The following is a 17,958-nucleotide window of genomic DNA, read 5'->3' as shown; positions in this document are numbered from 1 at the left end:
AAAGAAGCATTTCTTGTCTGCCTTGGAGCGGATTTCCCCAACCCACACTGATTGTGCAGACAACCATGCCGCCCTCGTATCATCATTGAGGTTGGCTATATATTCCCCCTCCAACCTCTGTGCACATTGTGAAAGTTGTTCCTCAAAGCGACTTGAATTCGTCTAAACCCTTCTAATATTGGCTATTAATACTCCTTGGAGAAAGCATTTGAAGGCATCCCACCTCATTATCACATCCCCGTGGTGGTCGTGCTCATCAAAAAAACGTGGCAATGGCCGCCGGAATGTCATTATCCGGCGGAAAAAGTTTCAGCCAGAAGGCATTCAAACGCCACGGGGCCTTACATAAAGTCACCCGTGGCCTCACCCAGAGCCAGACCACCAGCGGGGAATGATCCGAGATACCTCTCAGGGCATATTCTGTCCCCTCCACAAGGGGGGGGGGGGCTTCCCTATTACATACACATAGATCAATACAGGACAAAAAAGAATGCGTCTTCGAGAAGCAGGAGAACTGGACCGTGTCAGGGTGTTTCAGGCGCCATACCTCCGACCAGTCCACCTCCACCAAGAATTGGGAAAGAGCTGTGCCCCTGGAGGCGGCCAAGGAGGGGGAATGTCTATCCCTGGCAGGGTCCAGTATCCCATTAAAGTCCCCAACCACAAACAATGGTATACCCATTTTGTCCATCGTAAAGTGCAATAGTTCCCGGAGAACTGCAGAGGAGAACGGGGGGGGGGGGACATACACCACCGCCAGCACACACGTGACATGAAATAACATACAGTGTAAAAATAAAAATCTCCCCTCCGAGTCGACCTGCACCCCCAATTCCTGAAAGGCCAGAGACCTGTGAACCAGAACACTGACCCCCCTGGAGTATGAGGAGTTGGTGGAATGGTATCCCCAGCCCACCCAGGAGTACCGTAGGCACCCCACGGAGTCCCCCAACAGGTGGGTCTCTTGCAGACCTATAATGGCAGGGTGGTATTTTTGCAGTAGTTTGGCTACCATAGCCCTTTTTAGTGAGCAACCTAGTCCTCGGACATTCCGCAAAACTACCGGTACTCCAGCAATGGCGTGAAAATGAAAAGGCAACCCAGTCCAGACAAACCTGGCAACGGCTGAACAGTCCGGTAGAGATCGTCCATTCGGTAATGCATCAAAACAGTAGTGATCCAAATCAGAGGTATGATGAAACCCATCAAAACTCTACGTTGTATTCGATGATTGGAGCCTTGTATTCCAAATGCAAGTTTGTAAACGTCCCCGGCCGGGACAGTATCAACCCCTGCCTGTGATCACTCACCGGGGTCATCGCGTCACCTGTGACGGAGAGAGGGCTCGTAAACATCCAGCCAATTCTCCGTGTTCGCGGCCGTGTCAAATAAGTGCACTCTTCCTTCCGCTGTGACACGCAGGCGAGCGGGGTACAGCATGGCATAAACCAGGCCAATGCGGCGGAGGCGTTGTTTAACATCAATAAATTTTGCCCGCTGTTTTTTAACGTCCGCCGAAAAGCCAGGGTAAAAGGACACTTTGGCACCGTTAAACCTGATGTCAGCCTTTTCTCTGGCCAGGCGTAGCACCTTCTCCCTGTCCCTGTAATGTAGAATCTTAACAAGCCTGGGCCTGGGGGCATTGCCGGGCAGGGCCCTGGTGGGGACCCGATGTGCCCGCTCCACCGCGAACAGGGGAGAGAAGGAATCCTAGCCAAGTTTCAATGAAGTCAGTGGGGTCCCTGCCCTTCACCTTCTCTGTGAGCCTCACTTATGCGTACATTGTTACGCCTCAGGTGGTTCTCTATGTCATCCGTTTTGTCCTTATTGGCCTGCAATTGTCTAGCAGTCGTCCTGGATTCTGTGATCAGGGCTGGCACTTGATCCTCCAAGTCGCAGATGCGACTTTCTGCAGCCGTGATGCGCTCGCTGATTTTTTTGTAAATCCTGTCTAAGAAGTGCAACCTCCTCAGTGAGACCCCCCAGTCTGTCCTTTACTGTATTTACTGAGGCAGTGCACTTGTGCACTGCTTGTAATATTTGGCCCAGGGTTGGTTGGTCATCCTCCAGTGTGTCCCCCTCTGGCTCAGAGTCTAGGCCAGGCTGCACAGGGAGCCCTGTGTCTCCCAGGCCCTGTGTTGTGTCCCCAGGTACCTGCATGTCTTCCAGTTGTGCAGAGTCCGCAGCGCTGGTTCCCTGGATGTCACATCGTTTTTTTGCATAAAGAAGAATGTCCCCAGAGCTGTCTTTGCCCGCAGGGTGAGTTGTTTTAGATTTTGTTCCAGTGTCCCTCGCCTTCTCTGGGCCGCGGGAGGCGCGCTGTGGTGTCCCTGAGCCGGCGCCATTTTGGCTGGCAGGGACAGTCACACTGTCTTCCTTTAACTTGCTCCCACGGGTCATGGCGGCACCCGATCGTAGCATGCAGGGTGTTGCTGTGATCAGGGGGCCTTCAGGATGCAGAATCTGGCACTCAAGTATCGTAATCCGGCCGGGGGAAAGGATGAGTTTACCGGATCAGCGGCGGGAGCTCCGTGAGTCGTGACTGCTCACATGCCCGTGAGGCCACGCCCCCCCCAACACAGACTTTAACCACCTACCATCTAAACAACGTTTCCTAAATCGATGGCAACCATTCATGGAAACTATCTTATCTCCAGCCGATATTCAGCTTTTATGCCAACCTTTCAGCTACAAGGCTGACCTATGAAAACCTTAAGGCAAACCAACCGCGGATCCCTAAAGACTCTTCTTCCTTCTGACCATGGCCTTCCTCTGGAGCCCTTTCCTTGTCATAACCCCCCTCCATCTCACCCCCCCCCCCTTATTCTTCCTAAGATCCATCCAGTTCGGTCTCTACAGACTCAGCATTGTTTATATGTTCTCTCATATATCTATTTTCTAAATGGATGGATTATTGTGTTAATGCTCTATTGTCAAAATGTAATGCTCAGTATCACTTTGATCTATTTTCTGTACAGGTGGATCGGGTCCTGGTCCTTTTTCCCTACGCCTCCTCTTTTGTTAGTATATTGAAAACTCAATAAAATGTATTAAAAAAAAAAAAGGAATAAAAACTGGGAGATACCCGCTGTTTAAGTAAGGGCTTTGAGAAGTGGAGTGACATTTAGAATTGTTATAAGCAAACTCTGCTGTAGAGAAATAATCCATCCAGTCATCCTGAAGATAACTGACAAAACATCGAAGGTACTGCTCCAAGGTTTGATTGGTCCTCTCGGTCTGACCATTACACTGAGAATGAAAAGTGGAGGACTGATTGATCCTCAGTCTAAAGCTGAGCAAAAGTGTTTCCAAAATTTTGATGGAAACTGTATTCCTCTGTCAGACACCACATCATCAGAAATTCCTTCTTGAACCATTAACTCTGCAGTTTGTTCAGCAGAAGGTACCCCCTTAACAGGTATAAAATGAGCCTTCTTAGTGAGTCGACAACTACCAAGAAAGTAGTCATTACTTTTGAGGGTGCTAAATCTAACACAAAGTCCATAGAAATTGACCCCCATGGTCTTGATGGAATGGAGAGGGGCTGGAGCAGCCCCAAAGGAGAAGCTTGGGGAGTCCTATTGTGTGCAAAGGTCAGGCAAGAGGCCACATATTTATTGACATCTTTCTTATAGTCAGGCCACCAAAAGGAACATGACAAAAGTTCTTTAGTCTTAGATAACCCAAAATGCTCTGCAAGTTTTCGTCATAAACCAACCTGAGGACTTCAACTTGAGCAGATTCAGGTACATAGAGACAATGTGCATGAGTCAAAACTCAAGGTAATATCTGTAGGAGGATGATTGAGCAGTGGGTAATTTTCATACCCCTCCCTGAGGAGACTCAAGAACATCTTGGAACTCATGGCCCCTAGGAAGTTCTTTTGAGGCAGGATTGTACATTGAGTTGCTTTCCTGGAGAGCTTCAGTCAACATCCTTGATAAGCCATCGGCCTTACCATACCTTGACCCAAGTCGATACAAGATAATAAACTTAAACCTGGAAAAGAACAGCAACCAACGTGCTTGTCTAGAAGACATCCTGTTGGCAGAACAAATTAATTCTAGATTTTTATTGATCAGTGAGAACAGTTACCAAATGTTTTTTTTGTTTAATAAATGTTTATTAAATAAATTTCACAGTGCAAAAACATAAATAATACATAAACATATTACAGAGCTTGTACAGAATACGCAAAAAAGTCAAGTCGCTGTCACAAAACAGAGTCAAACGGATGGTTATTCAAACAAGAAAACTATTGTTATCGGAGAAGCTGTATAGCATTGAGTATGTATATTTAGAATGAAAAGTAAAGAGTAACAGAGGTGGGGGGGGGGGGGGAAGGGAGGAAAAGAGAAAAGGGGTAGGGAAAAGGAAAAAAAGCAGGAAGTACCTGCTCTTAAGCAACAACACAGATGAGCAAAAGCATCATCAGAATTGAGACATTATTTCAGCATAAGTAGGTGAATAGGTGAAAGATAACCAGCAAGCCCATATATTATGTGATCTGAATTGTCAAGCCTCTGTATTCCAATTTCAAATCTTCCATGTGGTAGATATGATCTACAACCTGTAACCACTGTTGAACCGTGGGTATTGTGGGTTGCTTCCAATAACGAGGGATAAGGGATTTACCCACATTCATAAGATGGGGGGTGATAGATCTTCGATAGTGGACTGCCGCACCTCCCTGCAGTGGAACAGAACTTCCCATGGGTTGTCTCTTAGTGGGGTAACGTTTGATATATTCAATGTGTTTCAATATTGTAGACCAGTAGGATTGTATGAGCGGGCACTGCCACCAGATGTCGGCATGATTGGCTATGTTCCCACAACCTCTCCAGCAGCAATTTGAGAAGTCTGGAAACATTTGATGTAAGTTAGCGGGTGAATGATGCCATCTAGTTAGTAGTTTGTAATTGGATTTAGCAGTCTTTGAAAAGATTGATGAAGTATGAGCCAGGCGGAGAATTTCTAACTTCTGAGTGTTGGCTAAAGTGTGTTGAAAGTCTTGTCCCAGTTACCAGATGTTTAGCCCCTTCCAGCAGATGCCTCTATTCAGAAAAGGCTTTCTTACCTGCCAACAACTCCTTATTCCCAATGTCATAATTATTTTTCAACTGACGTCAATAAGCGAGAGAAATATTAAGAAAAATAGTGCAGCGCTAAAAATGTGTGAGTAAATGTGCACGAAGTAAAACGTGAACAATCAAACCAAAATGCAAAAAATCAAAGTCCGGAATTTCCATAAAGTGTAAACTGTGACTTGAAAAAGGTGTTGACTCCAGCATGTGAAATAACTGCAACAAACGATTAATCCCACACCAAAGGGTTCAAGATGTGCTCACCAGATGGTATGGACCCAAAGTACTGTACATCAAATGGGTCATACACGCTGTATATGTAGATGTCCTCGGTACCGAATAGGCAGGAACCTCAGCAGCGTCTCTGGATCACAGGTGGTGATGAATATCTTCCACACCGATCCACACGGGAATGCCTAGGAGTCCCCACTCATGGGATTGTGGAGAGGGATAAAGCAAAAGGACACCATAGAATAATACCGTTTGGGCAATTTATTGGAAGATAAAGGAATACACTTACAATTTCACAGGTGGTAAGAAGCATTCAGAAAAGATAGGCACTCATGATACTTCTAACGCGTTTCCTTAAAAATATTATCCTCAAAGGAATTAGCTAATTACGAAACGCGCGTTAGGTGGAACGCACGCTGCACGTTCTTGGAGCCTGTTGTACCGGGGAATAGGATCTCCTCACAACTTCTGGTGAGTGCATACCCCCCATTATTCCACAAGGCTAACACCACAAGTACTGACTACTGGAGGACCCAGCACAAAGCACCTGCACTTTCCCTTACTTGGCACTCAAGCCTTATTTATTTATGCACTGAAGTCACTTATGAACTTTTACTTGGACTTTTTTGGCACTACTTTGCACTTTATAGCACACATATGGTTTTTATTGTGATATATTTATTAATTTTTATATTGTGATTTATACTGTGATTTATTATATTACAGTGCCTTGCGAAAGTATTCGGCCCCCTTGAACTTTTCGACCTTTCGCCACATTTCAGGCTTCAAACATAAAGATATAAAGCTGTAATTTTTTGTGAAGAATCAACAACAAGTGGGACACAATCATGAAGTGGAACGAAATTTATTGGATATTTCAAACTTTTTTAACAAATAAAAAAACTGAAAAATTGGGCGTGCAAAATTATTCAGCTTATTATTTTCAGCTTATTATTCAGCTACTTTGTAGCACCACCTTTTTCTGCGATTACAGCTGTAAGTCGCTTGGGGTATGTCTCTATCAGTTTTGCACATCGAGAGACTGAAATTTGTGCCCATTCCTCCTTGCAAAACAGCTCGAGCTCAGTGAGGTTGGATGGAGCGCGTTTGTGAACAGCAGTTTTCAGTTCTTTCCACAGATTCTCGATTGGATTCAGGTCTGGACTTTGACTTGGCCATTCGAACACCTGGATATGTTTATTTGTGAACCATTCCATTGTAGATTTTGCTTTATGTTTTGGATCATTGTCTTGATGGAAGACAAATCTCCGTCCCAGTCTCAGGTTTTTTGCAGACTCCATCAGGTTTTCTTCCAGAATGGTCCTGTATTTGGCTCCATCCATCTTCCCATCAACTTTAAACATCTTCTCTGTCCCTGCTGAAGAAAAGCAGGCCCAAACCACAATGCTGCCACCACCATATTTGACAGTGAGGATGGTGTGTTCAGGGTGATGAGCTGTGTTGCTTTTACGCCAAACATAACGTTTTGCATTGTTGCCAAAAAGTTTGATTTTGGTTTCATCTGACCAGAGCACCTTCTTCCACATGTTTGGGGTGTCTCCCAGGTGGCTTGTGGCAAACTTTAAACGACACTTTTTATGGATATCTTTAAGAAATGGCTTTCTTCTTGCCACTCTTCCATAAAGGCCAGATTTGTGCAGTATACAACTGATTGTTGTCCTATGGACAGAGTAGATCTCTGCAGTTCATCCAGAGTGATCATGGGCCTCTTGGCTGCATCTCTGATCAGTCTTCTCCTTGTATGAGCTGAAAGTTTAGAGGGACGGCCAGGTCTTCGTAGATTTGCAGTGGTCTGATACTCCTTCCATTTCAATATTATTGCTTGCACAGTGCTCCTTGGGAGGTTTAAAGCTTGGGAAATCTTTTTGTATCCAAATCCGGCTTTAAACTTCTCCACAACAGTATATCGGACCTGCCTGGTGTGTTCCTTGTTCTTCATGATGCTCTCTGCGCTTTAAACGGACCTCTGAGACTATCACAGTGCAGGTGCATTTATACGGAGACTTGATTACACACAGGTGGATTCTATTTATCATCATTAGTCATTTAGGTCAACATTGGATCATTCAGAGATCCTCACTGAACTTCTGGAGAGAGTTTGCTGCACTGAAAGTAAAGGGGCTGAATAATTTTGCACGCCCAATTTTTCAGTTTTTTATTTATTAACAAAGTTTAAAATATCCAATAAATTTCGTTCCACTTCATGATTGTGTCCCACTTGTTGTTGATTCTTCACAAAAAAATACAGTTTAATATCTTTATGTTTGAAGCCTGAAATGTGGCAAAAGGTCAAAAAGTTCAAGGGGGCCAAATACTTTTGCAAGGCACTGTATTCATTCAATCACATTCAATACGCACTTACCTATTTATTTATTGGGTTTATTTATTTATCATCCTAACCACTTTACCTTTGCCCACCATTTTTTCTACCCAGGATATTGACAAGCAATTGTCCATTCCTGGTTAATAGTAGCAAGCGCTATAACAAATCCCAAATACTTTGGGATTTTACTTCTTCATTTAATTTTTATTGTTTTTTTTTTTTTTACTAGTAATGGCGGCGATCTGCGATTTTTTTTGCGGGACTGCAACATTGCGGCGGACAGATCTGACCTCTAACTGACATTTCTGACACTTTTGGGGTACCAGTGACATTACTACAGTAATCAGTGCTAAAAATATGCACTGTTACTGTAAAAATGACACTGGCAGGGAAGGGGTTAACAGTATGGGTGATTGAGGGGTTAAATGTGACCTTAGGGGCGTGATTCTAACTATCAGGGGGCATGGCTTGTGAAGTCATCACAGAGACATGCGATCCTATATAGCAGGATCACATAGCCTCTGTGATCACTTCAGGGAGAATGACAGACGGCTGTGTTCACATCAGTTAAACAGTTAAACACATCATTTAAACAATGTGGCGTCCTTTCATTCCTAGCACATCAAAGTGTTCCTTCAATTTTTTGAGAAGTGTCTTTTTTAAATCTAACTATTGACTTTTAAATAACTAGCTGAATCATTCAAAGTTATCAGTACCTAAAAGGTCTCTTTTTATTTTTCTTATGGTTCTATGGTCTCTCTGCGGATGTTGGTACAGTAGACATATTAATAAATTTCTCCCTTATAATACTATCTATAATCCTTTACAAATATTACATTGTAAAGATGTAATTTATAATAGCTCTGACATTACTATGTATGTGAATGTAGGACACTTAGGCTACATTTGCATGGACAACTAGAGCTGATGCCAATAACAGTGGCAGAAATCTGCTGATTCATGCAACTGTTTCTGCCACCTGTGAGTGGATAGCTGCAGCCGCTGAGCCCTGTACACTTAAATGACAGGTTGGCTTTAGCCGCAGCTATCCTTGTGCCTCCAGCAGTGATCACAGAAGGTTATTGCTGGCTGGGCAGAATGCCATGGATAGTTGCAGCTGTCGCTGACCTGTCATTAAAGTGTACAGGGCTCACCAGCCACAGCCACTGTAGCTGCTCACAAGTGGCAGAAATAGCAGAAGGAATTAGCAGATTTCCACCGCTGTTATTGTAGCCTTACTTTCCTAGCTATTTATAAAAATATTTTTTTAATTCCAGGGATAAGTCGAAGAAGCTAGCAGAGCAGGCTGCTGCCATTGTTTGTCTTCGGACACTCGGGCTCCCTGAGGGAAAGATTGGTGAAGGAGAATGTGACCTTGTTCACAAAAGGAAGAGGGAAATGCAGTATCAAAATGTTGGCTCAGGAAACCTGTCAGAAATACCTCAGACAAAGAAACTACACCAAGAGGATAACAAAACCAAAGGAAAAGATAAAGAAAGTTGAACTTGTATTTTAGTATATTACATTTTTTTCCAAAGATAAACCGTAATGAATTGTTATTACACAAAGGAAATAAAAACAAAAATTGAATAAAAAAAAACACTGAATTCTTATGCATTCTTTATTTAAGATCATTTTTTTCATAGAATGCGGCAAGGACAAGAATTATACACAAAAATAACAATGAGTACATTATGGTCAGGCAAATACGTAGAACGCATCATTTAAAAACAGTGAATTTGGAAAGAATGGGTTTCCATACGATAAGAAGGAGCATCATGAAATTATCACTGTACATTCACAAAATCGACTATGGAAGAGACCCAGTGGGGAATGTCGTTCTAAATGCCAGGTCAGTCTGCAGTGCATGACACTATAAAATAGGTATGTCTTAACCACTTATGTCCCAGAAGATTTTACCCCCTTCCTGACCAGGGGGTATTTTGCGATTCTGCACTGTGTGACTTTAACAGACAATTGCGCGGTCATGCAACGATGTACCTAAACGAATTTGACGTCCTTGTTTTCCCCCCAAACAGAGCTTTCTTTTGGTGGTATTTGATCACCTGTGCGATTTTTTGATCATGCGCAAAAAAAGAGCGTCAATTTTGCAAAAATAACAATATTTTTCAAATTTTTTTATATGAAATTCCCCAAAAAAAATGTAAAAATCAAAATTTTTTAACATTTTTGGCCAATTTGTTTTATGCTACATATGTTTGGTAAAAAAAAAATCGCAAAAAGCGTATTTTGATTGGTTTGCGCAAAAGTTATCGCGTTAACTAACAAAGGGAAAGATTTTTGTCATTTTTGTTGTTTTTTTTTTAACGCGTAATGGCGGCGATCTGCGATTTTTTTTTGCTGGACTTCGACATTGGGGGGGACAGATCGGACCCTTGACTGACATTTTTGACACTTTTGGGGTTACCAGTGACATTACTGCAGTAATCGGTGCTATACATATGCACTGTTACTGCAAAATGACACTGTAGGTGAAGGGGTTAACTTTATTTGAGAGGGAGGGGCTGTGTGTCCCCCTAGGGGCGTGATTCTAAGTGTGATTGGCTGTGGCTTGAGGTGTAGGAACAATGATCAACGGTCCTACATAGTAGAACCGTATGATCATTGTTCCTACACAGGGGAGAATGACAGGCGGCTTGTTTACACTAGCCGCCTGCCTTTCTCCCGCTGTCACAGACGATCGTGAGTGATCTGCCACTCACACGCGCAGGGGGGTCCGTGACCGCGCGGGAGCATGCCTCCGGCGGCGCGAGCTCACTCCCCAGAGCCTCACAGGCTAGTGACGTACCGGTACGTCGCTTTGCCTGTGAGGGGCTGACCGCCGCAGTATATGTACTTGCAGCGGTCGGCAAGTGGTTAAAATTTGGTTTAATTGGTTAGACTTCTAGGGGGATACACTTTCACAGATCCTGGGGAACTTGTGGATAGCTACTGACTGTATTAATATCTCACCAAACCAAACCCTCTGGAGTTTCTAAAGATTATTGGGTCTTAGGACCACTATTCACCAAGGAATTTCTATTTCCTATATTTGACACATTTGCATGGTCTTTATCCTCCAATTTTGTTTCCAGGTCAGGCGCTTACACATTTGATGTTGATGTTGGTCCAAATATGTGTCCCACCTTGGTTGTTCTGATCATAGGCGATAAATTAGTATATCAGTAGTTGTTTAGATTTAACATCCAGTTGTTCCATTATCAACCTCTCTTCTAACTGAATTATAAATATCAGACTCTGCCCCAAGCGTTCCCATTTTTTTTCTTAGACTGTTGAATTTAACCCTTAAGCTTTCTTCTTTTTGTTAATTAATTTTGGATATTTTAATGTTTTCACTAAAGATTTACAAAATGTTCACTTTTCACCAAAGATTCACACATTTTTTCTTTTTTTTGTTTACAAACGATTTTATTGGAAAGTCAAAGCCATACAGCGCAAACAAAAGTAACACATTATAAAGATATTGAGAGAAATGTACATGGCAGAAAATCCACATTGAGATATTCATATAAAAATGACATCACATGACTTATCAAAGAAGCTCGAGTTCTGTCAGTAACTAGGATTTTAGAAAAATACATGGTATTAGATACAAAATCTTCCATCGAAAGGTAATTATGACTTAGAGACACATTTGTCCCATCCATTCCATTTATCTCTAAAAATATGCATTGTATCATTCAACGAGTGATGAATAAGTTCTGAAAGTCTAAGCATCTCCATTCTAGAAATAACCTGGGACAACAAAACCGTGGAGGATCTCCAATTAAAGGCAACCATCCATTGGATGGCACTGAACAAAGTATGTATCAGCCTAGTGATAGGAAGGGGGGACATCTGGGATTGATGCGAAAAGTAGGCACATTTTAGGAGTAATATGAACATACCTATCAGCCACTTGCAAATTTTTAGCTTAAGTGAGGATCCACAACCCATGCCGATGTCCACAGCTCCAGAATATATGCAACAATGTACCCTCCTCCGAACAGCCCCTAAAACAACTGGATGAGGTGGTAGGGTAAAATGAGTGAATTAATGAAGGGGTCATATACCATCTTATATAAAGCTTAAGTGGAGTTTCTCTGCTGGAGGTGGAGCGAGTACATCTACGAAGATTGTGCATCATCTTACGCCACTCAATCACAGATATAGAGCATCCTAAATCATCTTCCCATTTGACCATATACTTGTGTTTGGGAGAGAGATTTAATTGAGATGGCAATACATCATTGAAATCAAACCCTTCCCACGCGGGGAGGAATAACAGATAACCTAACCTCAAAGGGCGTAAAGGTAGGGGGTGTAGATTGAGGGAGACATAACTCTGGAAAAATTGTTTGATAAGTACATAATTGCTCAGCTCACTGCTAGGGAGTTTGTGAATGGAAAGTAATTGCTCAAATGAGCAGAATGTGTTTTTAATAGAAAGGGATCTTAAATTAATAAGACCCCTAGCTATCCAAAGGGTGAAATAATCTGCATCTGGAGGAAAAGGGGGGGAACCCAACTCTCCCAGATATGTGGATAAAGGTGAAACATCTGCGATCAATTTATATTTGCCTTTGAATTTGTTCCAGACCTGAAATAGATGATTCATTATTTTATTAGCCTGAAGCACTGTTTTGGACACAGTGGTTCTAGTCCATAGTAAAGATTGCAAGATGGAGGGAGAGACCGATAACTGCTCAAAGGCAAGCCAAGGAATAGTATTATCAATAGAGTGCCATTGTGAAAGTTGTATAAACTTGGCTGCTAAATAGTAAGACCAGATATCAGGAAGGCCCAAACCCCCCCGTCTGCTGGGGAGAATGAAGAACATGTTTATTACATCTAGGTTTCTTGCCATTCCATACAAATTTATTAATGTCCCTCTGAAGTGATGCTATACAAGAAATGGAGATAGGGAGGGATCTAAAAAAAAAAATAAAAGTTTTGGCAAGATTGCCATCTTAACAGCTGCACTTCTACCAAGGAAACGTATGTGGAAAGATGCCCAGGAGGACAAAAGAGATCTGATGTGAGCAAACAGTTTAGGAATATTGGCTATGTATAGAGATTCATAATATGGGGTAATATGGACACCCAAGTATCTAAACGGTATCATACACCATAAAAACGAAAAACTTTCCCTCAGGGAAACACTCATCCAGTTAGGCAAGTTCAAAGGCAACTGGATGACAACTTAGAAATGTTTACCCCCAGACCAGAGATCTCTTGAAAGGCCTTCAGTTCCAAAATCAGATTGGGAAGTGAAATATGTGGGTCTGACAAAAACATCAACACGTCGTCTGCATATAAGCTGATTTAAAATTCTGAAGACCCCTTCATGTTACCTATAATATTGGAATTACTCCTGACTGCACATGCAAAGGGTTCGATTGCTAAGGCAAATAAGAGGGGAGAAAGGGTGTATTGCTATCTAGTTCCTTTTTTTAAGGTGGAAAAACTCGGAGTTACAACCAGGGTTCTTAACCGCTTGCCGACCGCCGCACGTCTATTTACTGCGGCAGTCAGCCCTGTACAAGCTATGTCGCTTGCCTACGAGCCTCTAGGGAGCGAGCTCCCGCCCCCGCTCGTTCCCTGACATGTCCGCGCGAGTGACCGGCGGCTCCGATGTTCGCCGGTCACCCGCGATCTCCCAGTGGAGAGGGAGAAAGGCAGGCGGCTAATGTAAACAAAGCCGTCTGTCATTCTCCCTGATCTAACTGCAGAGACTACATGATCCTGCTATGTAGGATTGTATGTCTCTGTGGTTACATCACTAGCCACGCCCCTTTGCAGTTAGAATCGCGCCCCTAGGGACACACTTAACCGCTATTACTAGTTAAAAAAAAACAATAAAAATTACATAAATCTTTCCCTTAGTTAGTAAATGCAATAACTTTTGCGCAAACCAATCAAAATACGCTTATTGCAATTTTTTTTTACCAAACATATGTAGCAGAAAACAAATTGGCCTAAAATGTTAACAAATTTTGATTTTTACATTTTTTTGGGGGGGAATTTCATATAAAAAAATGTGAAAAATATTGTTATTTTTTCTAAATTGTCGCTCTTTTTTTGTTTATATCGCAAAAAGTAATAATCGCACAGGTGATCAAATACCAACAAAAGAAAGCTCTGTTTGTGGGAGAAAAAGGACGTCAATTTCATTTGGGTACAGTGTCGCACGATCGCGCAATTGTCTGTTAAAGTTATGCAGTGCCGAATCGCAAAATAGGCCCTGGTCTTTGAGCAGGAAAATCATCCGGGGCTTAAGTGGTTAACTCTAGTTTGAGAAGTGTTATATAAGGCCCTGAAGCCATGTGAGAATTCATTCCCTAAACCATACTTAGGGAGTAGGTAATCTAGATATGACCAACTGACACTATCAAATGCCTTATGAATGTTCATGTTAAGAATGCAGGTAGGATAAGCATGTAAATTAGCAGCTTGAACAATGTTTGTGACCAAACGGATGTTATCTGTTAATTGCCTTTCTGGAATAAAACCAGTTTGATCTGGATTAATTAAGGATTTGATATTTTTAGCTAATTGGCCAGGAAACAAGCAAACAGCTTCAGATCATTATTCATGACCGAAATCGGGTGAAAAGTTTGAGCAAGGGAATGATGCTTATTAGGTTTGGGAAGTAAAGACATATTTGCCAATAGCATTTCATCAGGGAAATTATTACCCTGAAGAATAAAATGAAACAATTTATTTAGATGCGGAACCAATATCGGAGAATTTTTTTTATAATAATTAGTGGAAAAGCCATCAGGCCTTGGGGCAGTGGACGACTTAAGGGACTTAATAATCCCCAAAACCTTGGTTTCAGCACAAGGGGCATTAAGAGCCTCAATTTTTTGGGTGGAAAGGGAGGGTAATGATATCCTATCCATCCAAGAATTAAATGAGTCTTGAGATGTGGGAGAGGGTTCTGATAAAAGAGTTTTATAAAAGTTGGTGAAAATCTCTATCACCCACTTAGGATGAGTTACAAGCCTACCATCACCATTGAAGAGACAAGAACTCACTGCTCAAGGTGGTGTAATTGCCTGATGACTCACACCGGTGCATGCCCCGTGGAAACTTGATAAAGGAAAAGGAATTGGCAGCACTCCGGGTTGAGTCAAAATCCAGATTTATTGACTGGACATCCAAATATGACAATCGTGACAAGGTAGACGCATTTCACACACTGACTGTGTGCTTAATCATTACAAAGAAAAATGGATATAACATCTCAATATATACATACACAAAAATCCAATCATCAATTAAAAAACAGGTGATACAAATAAGGGGTAAACCATTTTCCTAATTACCGAGGACACGGATAGACCCATAAAACATCTATGTGAAACCAGTGAAAAATCAAATGTGAATGCTGTGACACAAATGTGTATGAAAAGATATGTAAATGCAAAAAATCGGATAAAATCTAAATATGTATAAACTATGTATGAAAATTAAATGTATTGTGATTAAAGATATGGATAAAATTACCATTGTTTAATAATATGTGTCAATTATAAAATGAGAATAAAAGCGCAAAAAAATGCACAAAAAATATACAAAAATACAAGGAATAGTGAATATATATATCGATATCTGTACAATCCGATTATGTGAATATAAAACTATGAAATAGTTTGTTATTAAATTTTCAATTTTAAAAAAATTGTCAAATATATAAATCTATTCGTGCATATTAGTTGTATGGGTCAGAAGAAAATCGATCGTATAACATACACAGACCAAACGTTACATTGGACGGACACTGGATATGGAGGATTCCAATCATAAATGGTTTAAATCCATTTTATGTAAAGGAGAAAAATACCCTCAATATTTGTGAATATCCGTATGAACCACCATTTTCTATATAACATGCAGAACACACATACGCAGTCTGAGAATAGGGCCAGAAATTATATATAATATCATAAAGATATATGTTTGCACAAGACCTAATGGATGTGGTATCTACAAATAAGGAAATTATGGTTTGGCCCGACCCATTGTGCCGTATGTGTGCAGATCCAAATGAATCATGTCAATGATCGCCGACATCTCCCGATGTATGAACAAAAGAGATTATAATGGTGAATCATCAGTTTATTATACATAGAGATACAAGACACTGACTTCCTAGATATAGTTTGCTATGGACCATTATCTTTTGGATATGCACACATGTAGCTGATGTTTGGAGATGTAAGAAGGCACCTATTCATAAAAATGGGTTACATCCCATTCAAAGTTCATGCCTTGTGGCAACCTAGTTCGCAAGTGGAAGATCCAAAAGACCTCTCTCTTGCATAGAAGCCGAAATTTGTCACCCCCCCGTTGTGGTGTTTTCATTTTTTCAATAACTTGTATGTTCATAGCTGTGGTGTCTCCATTGTGGCACAAGTTAAAGTGTTTGGCTACATTCGTTTTTGATTTTTTATTGACACTATATAGGTGTTCATTGGAGCGATCTCGTAGTCGCCTAATCGTTCTACCCACATATTGTACATGGCAGATTTTACATATTAACAAATATATGATATAGTTGGTGTTACAGTTAAAGAATTCACTTATATTATATCTTTTGCCTGTACATGTGGAGACAAATTGGTCTCCCATGAGTATGTGGCTACAACATGGGCATCCAGTACTGCCACATCTGTAGTTCCCTTTAAAATGTAGCCAAGTAGGGGTTTTTAGAGTATTTCTACGAAAAAAACTAGGGGAGAGTGATTGGCCAAGGGTAGGGGCAAGTCTTGGGACTACATTAATGCCTCCCTTAAGTAATTTTGCACATGTTTCATTGGCACCTAACATAGGGAGGTGTCGATTAATAATGTCCCTAATTTCTCTAAATTCAGAACTGTATGGGGTAGAAAAGGTAAGTTTGGTTTGGTGCATGCTCCTGCTGTGTGATCTTTTTAACCCTATAAGATCCGATCTTTTTTTGTTTTTAGCTATATTCCAAGCCCTATTGATCATCCAATTTGGGTAGCCTCTGTCTAAAAACCTATGAAAAAGGGAGGAGGCTTCTCTGTCAAAGTCGGCATCATTTTTACATATCCGTCTAACATGTATAAATTGTCCAACCGGAATGCCTTTTATCGTGTGTTTGGGGTGTCCAGATTGTGCTAACAGGAGTGGCTTGAGGTGTAGGAACAATGATCAACGGTCCTACATAGTAGAACCGTATGATTGTAACGCTCCGGCGTTTGTTTAGTGAACTGGATTTGCAGCTGCAGAATTTCCACTCAGTAGTCGTGTAGAGATGTGTTGAATTACCATATCCCACTCTCCAGACTCATCATTGTGGCCCAGCCTGCCTCACCATGCAAATATACAGACACTCAGATAAGATGTTCCTGGAGTGATAGGTTGTATACGATAGTATAGAGGTGATGTGCTGAAAGGACAGGCGTGAGTAGTGATAGCAATGATAGGCACTCAATAGTAATGTTCTGGAGTGTTAGCAGATGGTGATAGATAGTATGCAGATAGGTTAGCAATCATGTACAATAACAGGTGGTAGGGGACAGCAGATGAAGTGTACAGGAATTGTTAACTCAGTGCAAGGATATAGATGGTAGTAGACTCAAGAGCTAGCAATCTATGTAACAGTGCAGATGATAGAAATAGTAATGCATTGATAGCAACAGTCTTTAGTATGCAAGAGTAGATAGTGTAAATTGATAGGAAGGAATCCCCTGTGGGGTACTTATCACTAGTTGGTTTAGAGAGATGAGGGGTCCGGTAATGAGGTAAGGATCAGGTAGCGAGGTACAGGATCAGTAGCGAGATACAGGAAATAGCTGGAGGCTTCGGCAGCGTCAGACAAGGCTGTGTAACAAGCGGTTTGCACGAACACCTTGTGAGTGAAAGCCGGCGATTGAAATAGCCGCTTAGAGCGGTGCCTAGTGATGACGTCATGAGATTTAAAGGGACAGGTAGCTATATGCGTTCCACCTAGCTGAAAAGGTGGGACGCAATGCAGAAGAAATGGGCTGGAAGGGTACCGAAGGTACCAGAATCTTACAGTACCCCCCCTTAAGGCCGGCTCCGGAAGGCCTATAGCACTGGTCTCTCAAGGTATTTGGAGTGGAACCTTCGTATAAGCCTGGGAGCGTGAACATCAGAAGTATCCAACCAGGTGTCGTCTTGGGGTCCATAGTTTTTACATCTTATGAGATATTGGAGTTTACCTCTGTGGATACGAGAATCCAAAATCTCCTTAATCTCAAATTCTTCTCCGCCCTCAACTTGTACTGGAGGTGGAGGTGAGAT

General features: G+C 41.8%; 1 protein-coding gene across 5 annotated transcripts in view; it reads left to right on the top strand.

The window, feature by feature from the left end:
- The window catches only part of DUS2 (dihydrouridine synthase 2), a 1,337,959-nt gene extending 1,328,684 nt beyond the window's left edge, over window positions 1-9,275 (top strand). For 3 of the 5 annotated variants that reach the window (XM_082270343.1, XM_082270344.1, XM_082270342.1), the window contains one exon: window positions 8,937-9,274. In XM_082270343.1, the coding sequence (XP_082126469.1) occupies window positions 8,937-9,162 (226 nt within the window). In that variant the 3' untranslated portion in view covers window positions 9,163-9,274. Of the gene's footprint in view, window positions 1-8,936 lie in introns of all 5 variants that reach the window. The other 2 variants (XM_082270346.1, XM_082270345.1) reach the window with 2 other exon arrangements.
- The last annotated feature ends 8,683 nt before the right edge of the window (window positions 9,276-17,958 follow it).

This window comes from Pelophylax lessonae (genome assembly GCF_965119305.1).
Source record: "Pelophylax lessonae genome assembly, chromosome: 10".
Lineage (NCBI taxonomy): Eukaryota > Metazoa > Chordata > Amphibia > Anura > Ranidae > Pelophylax > Pelophylax lessonae.
This window is presented reverse-complemented; position numbering and strand designations above follow the sequence as displayed.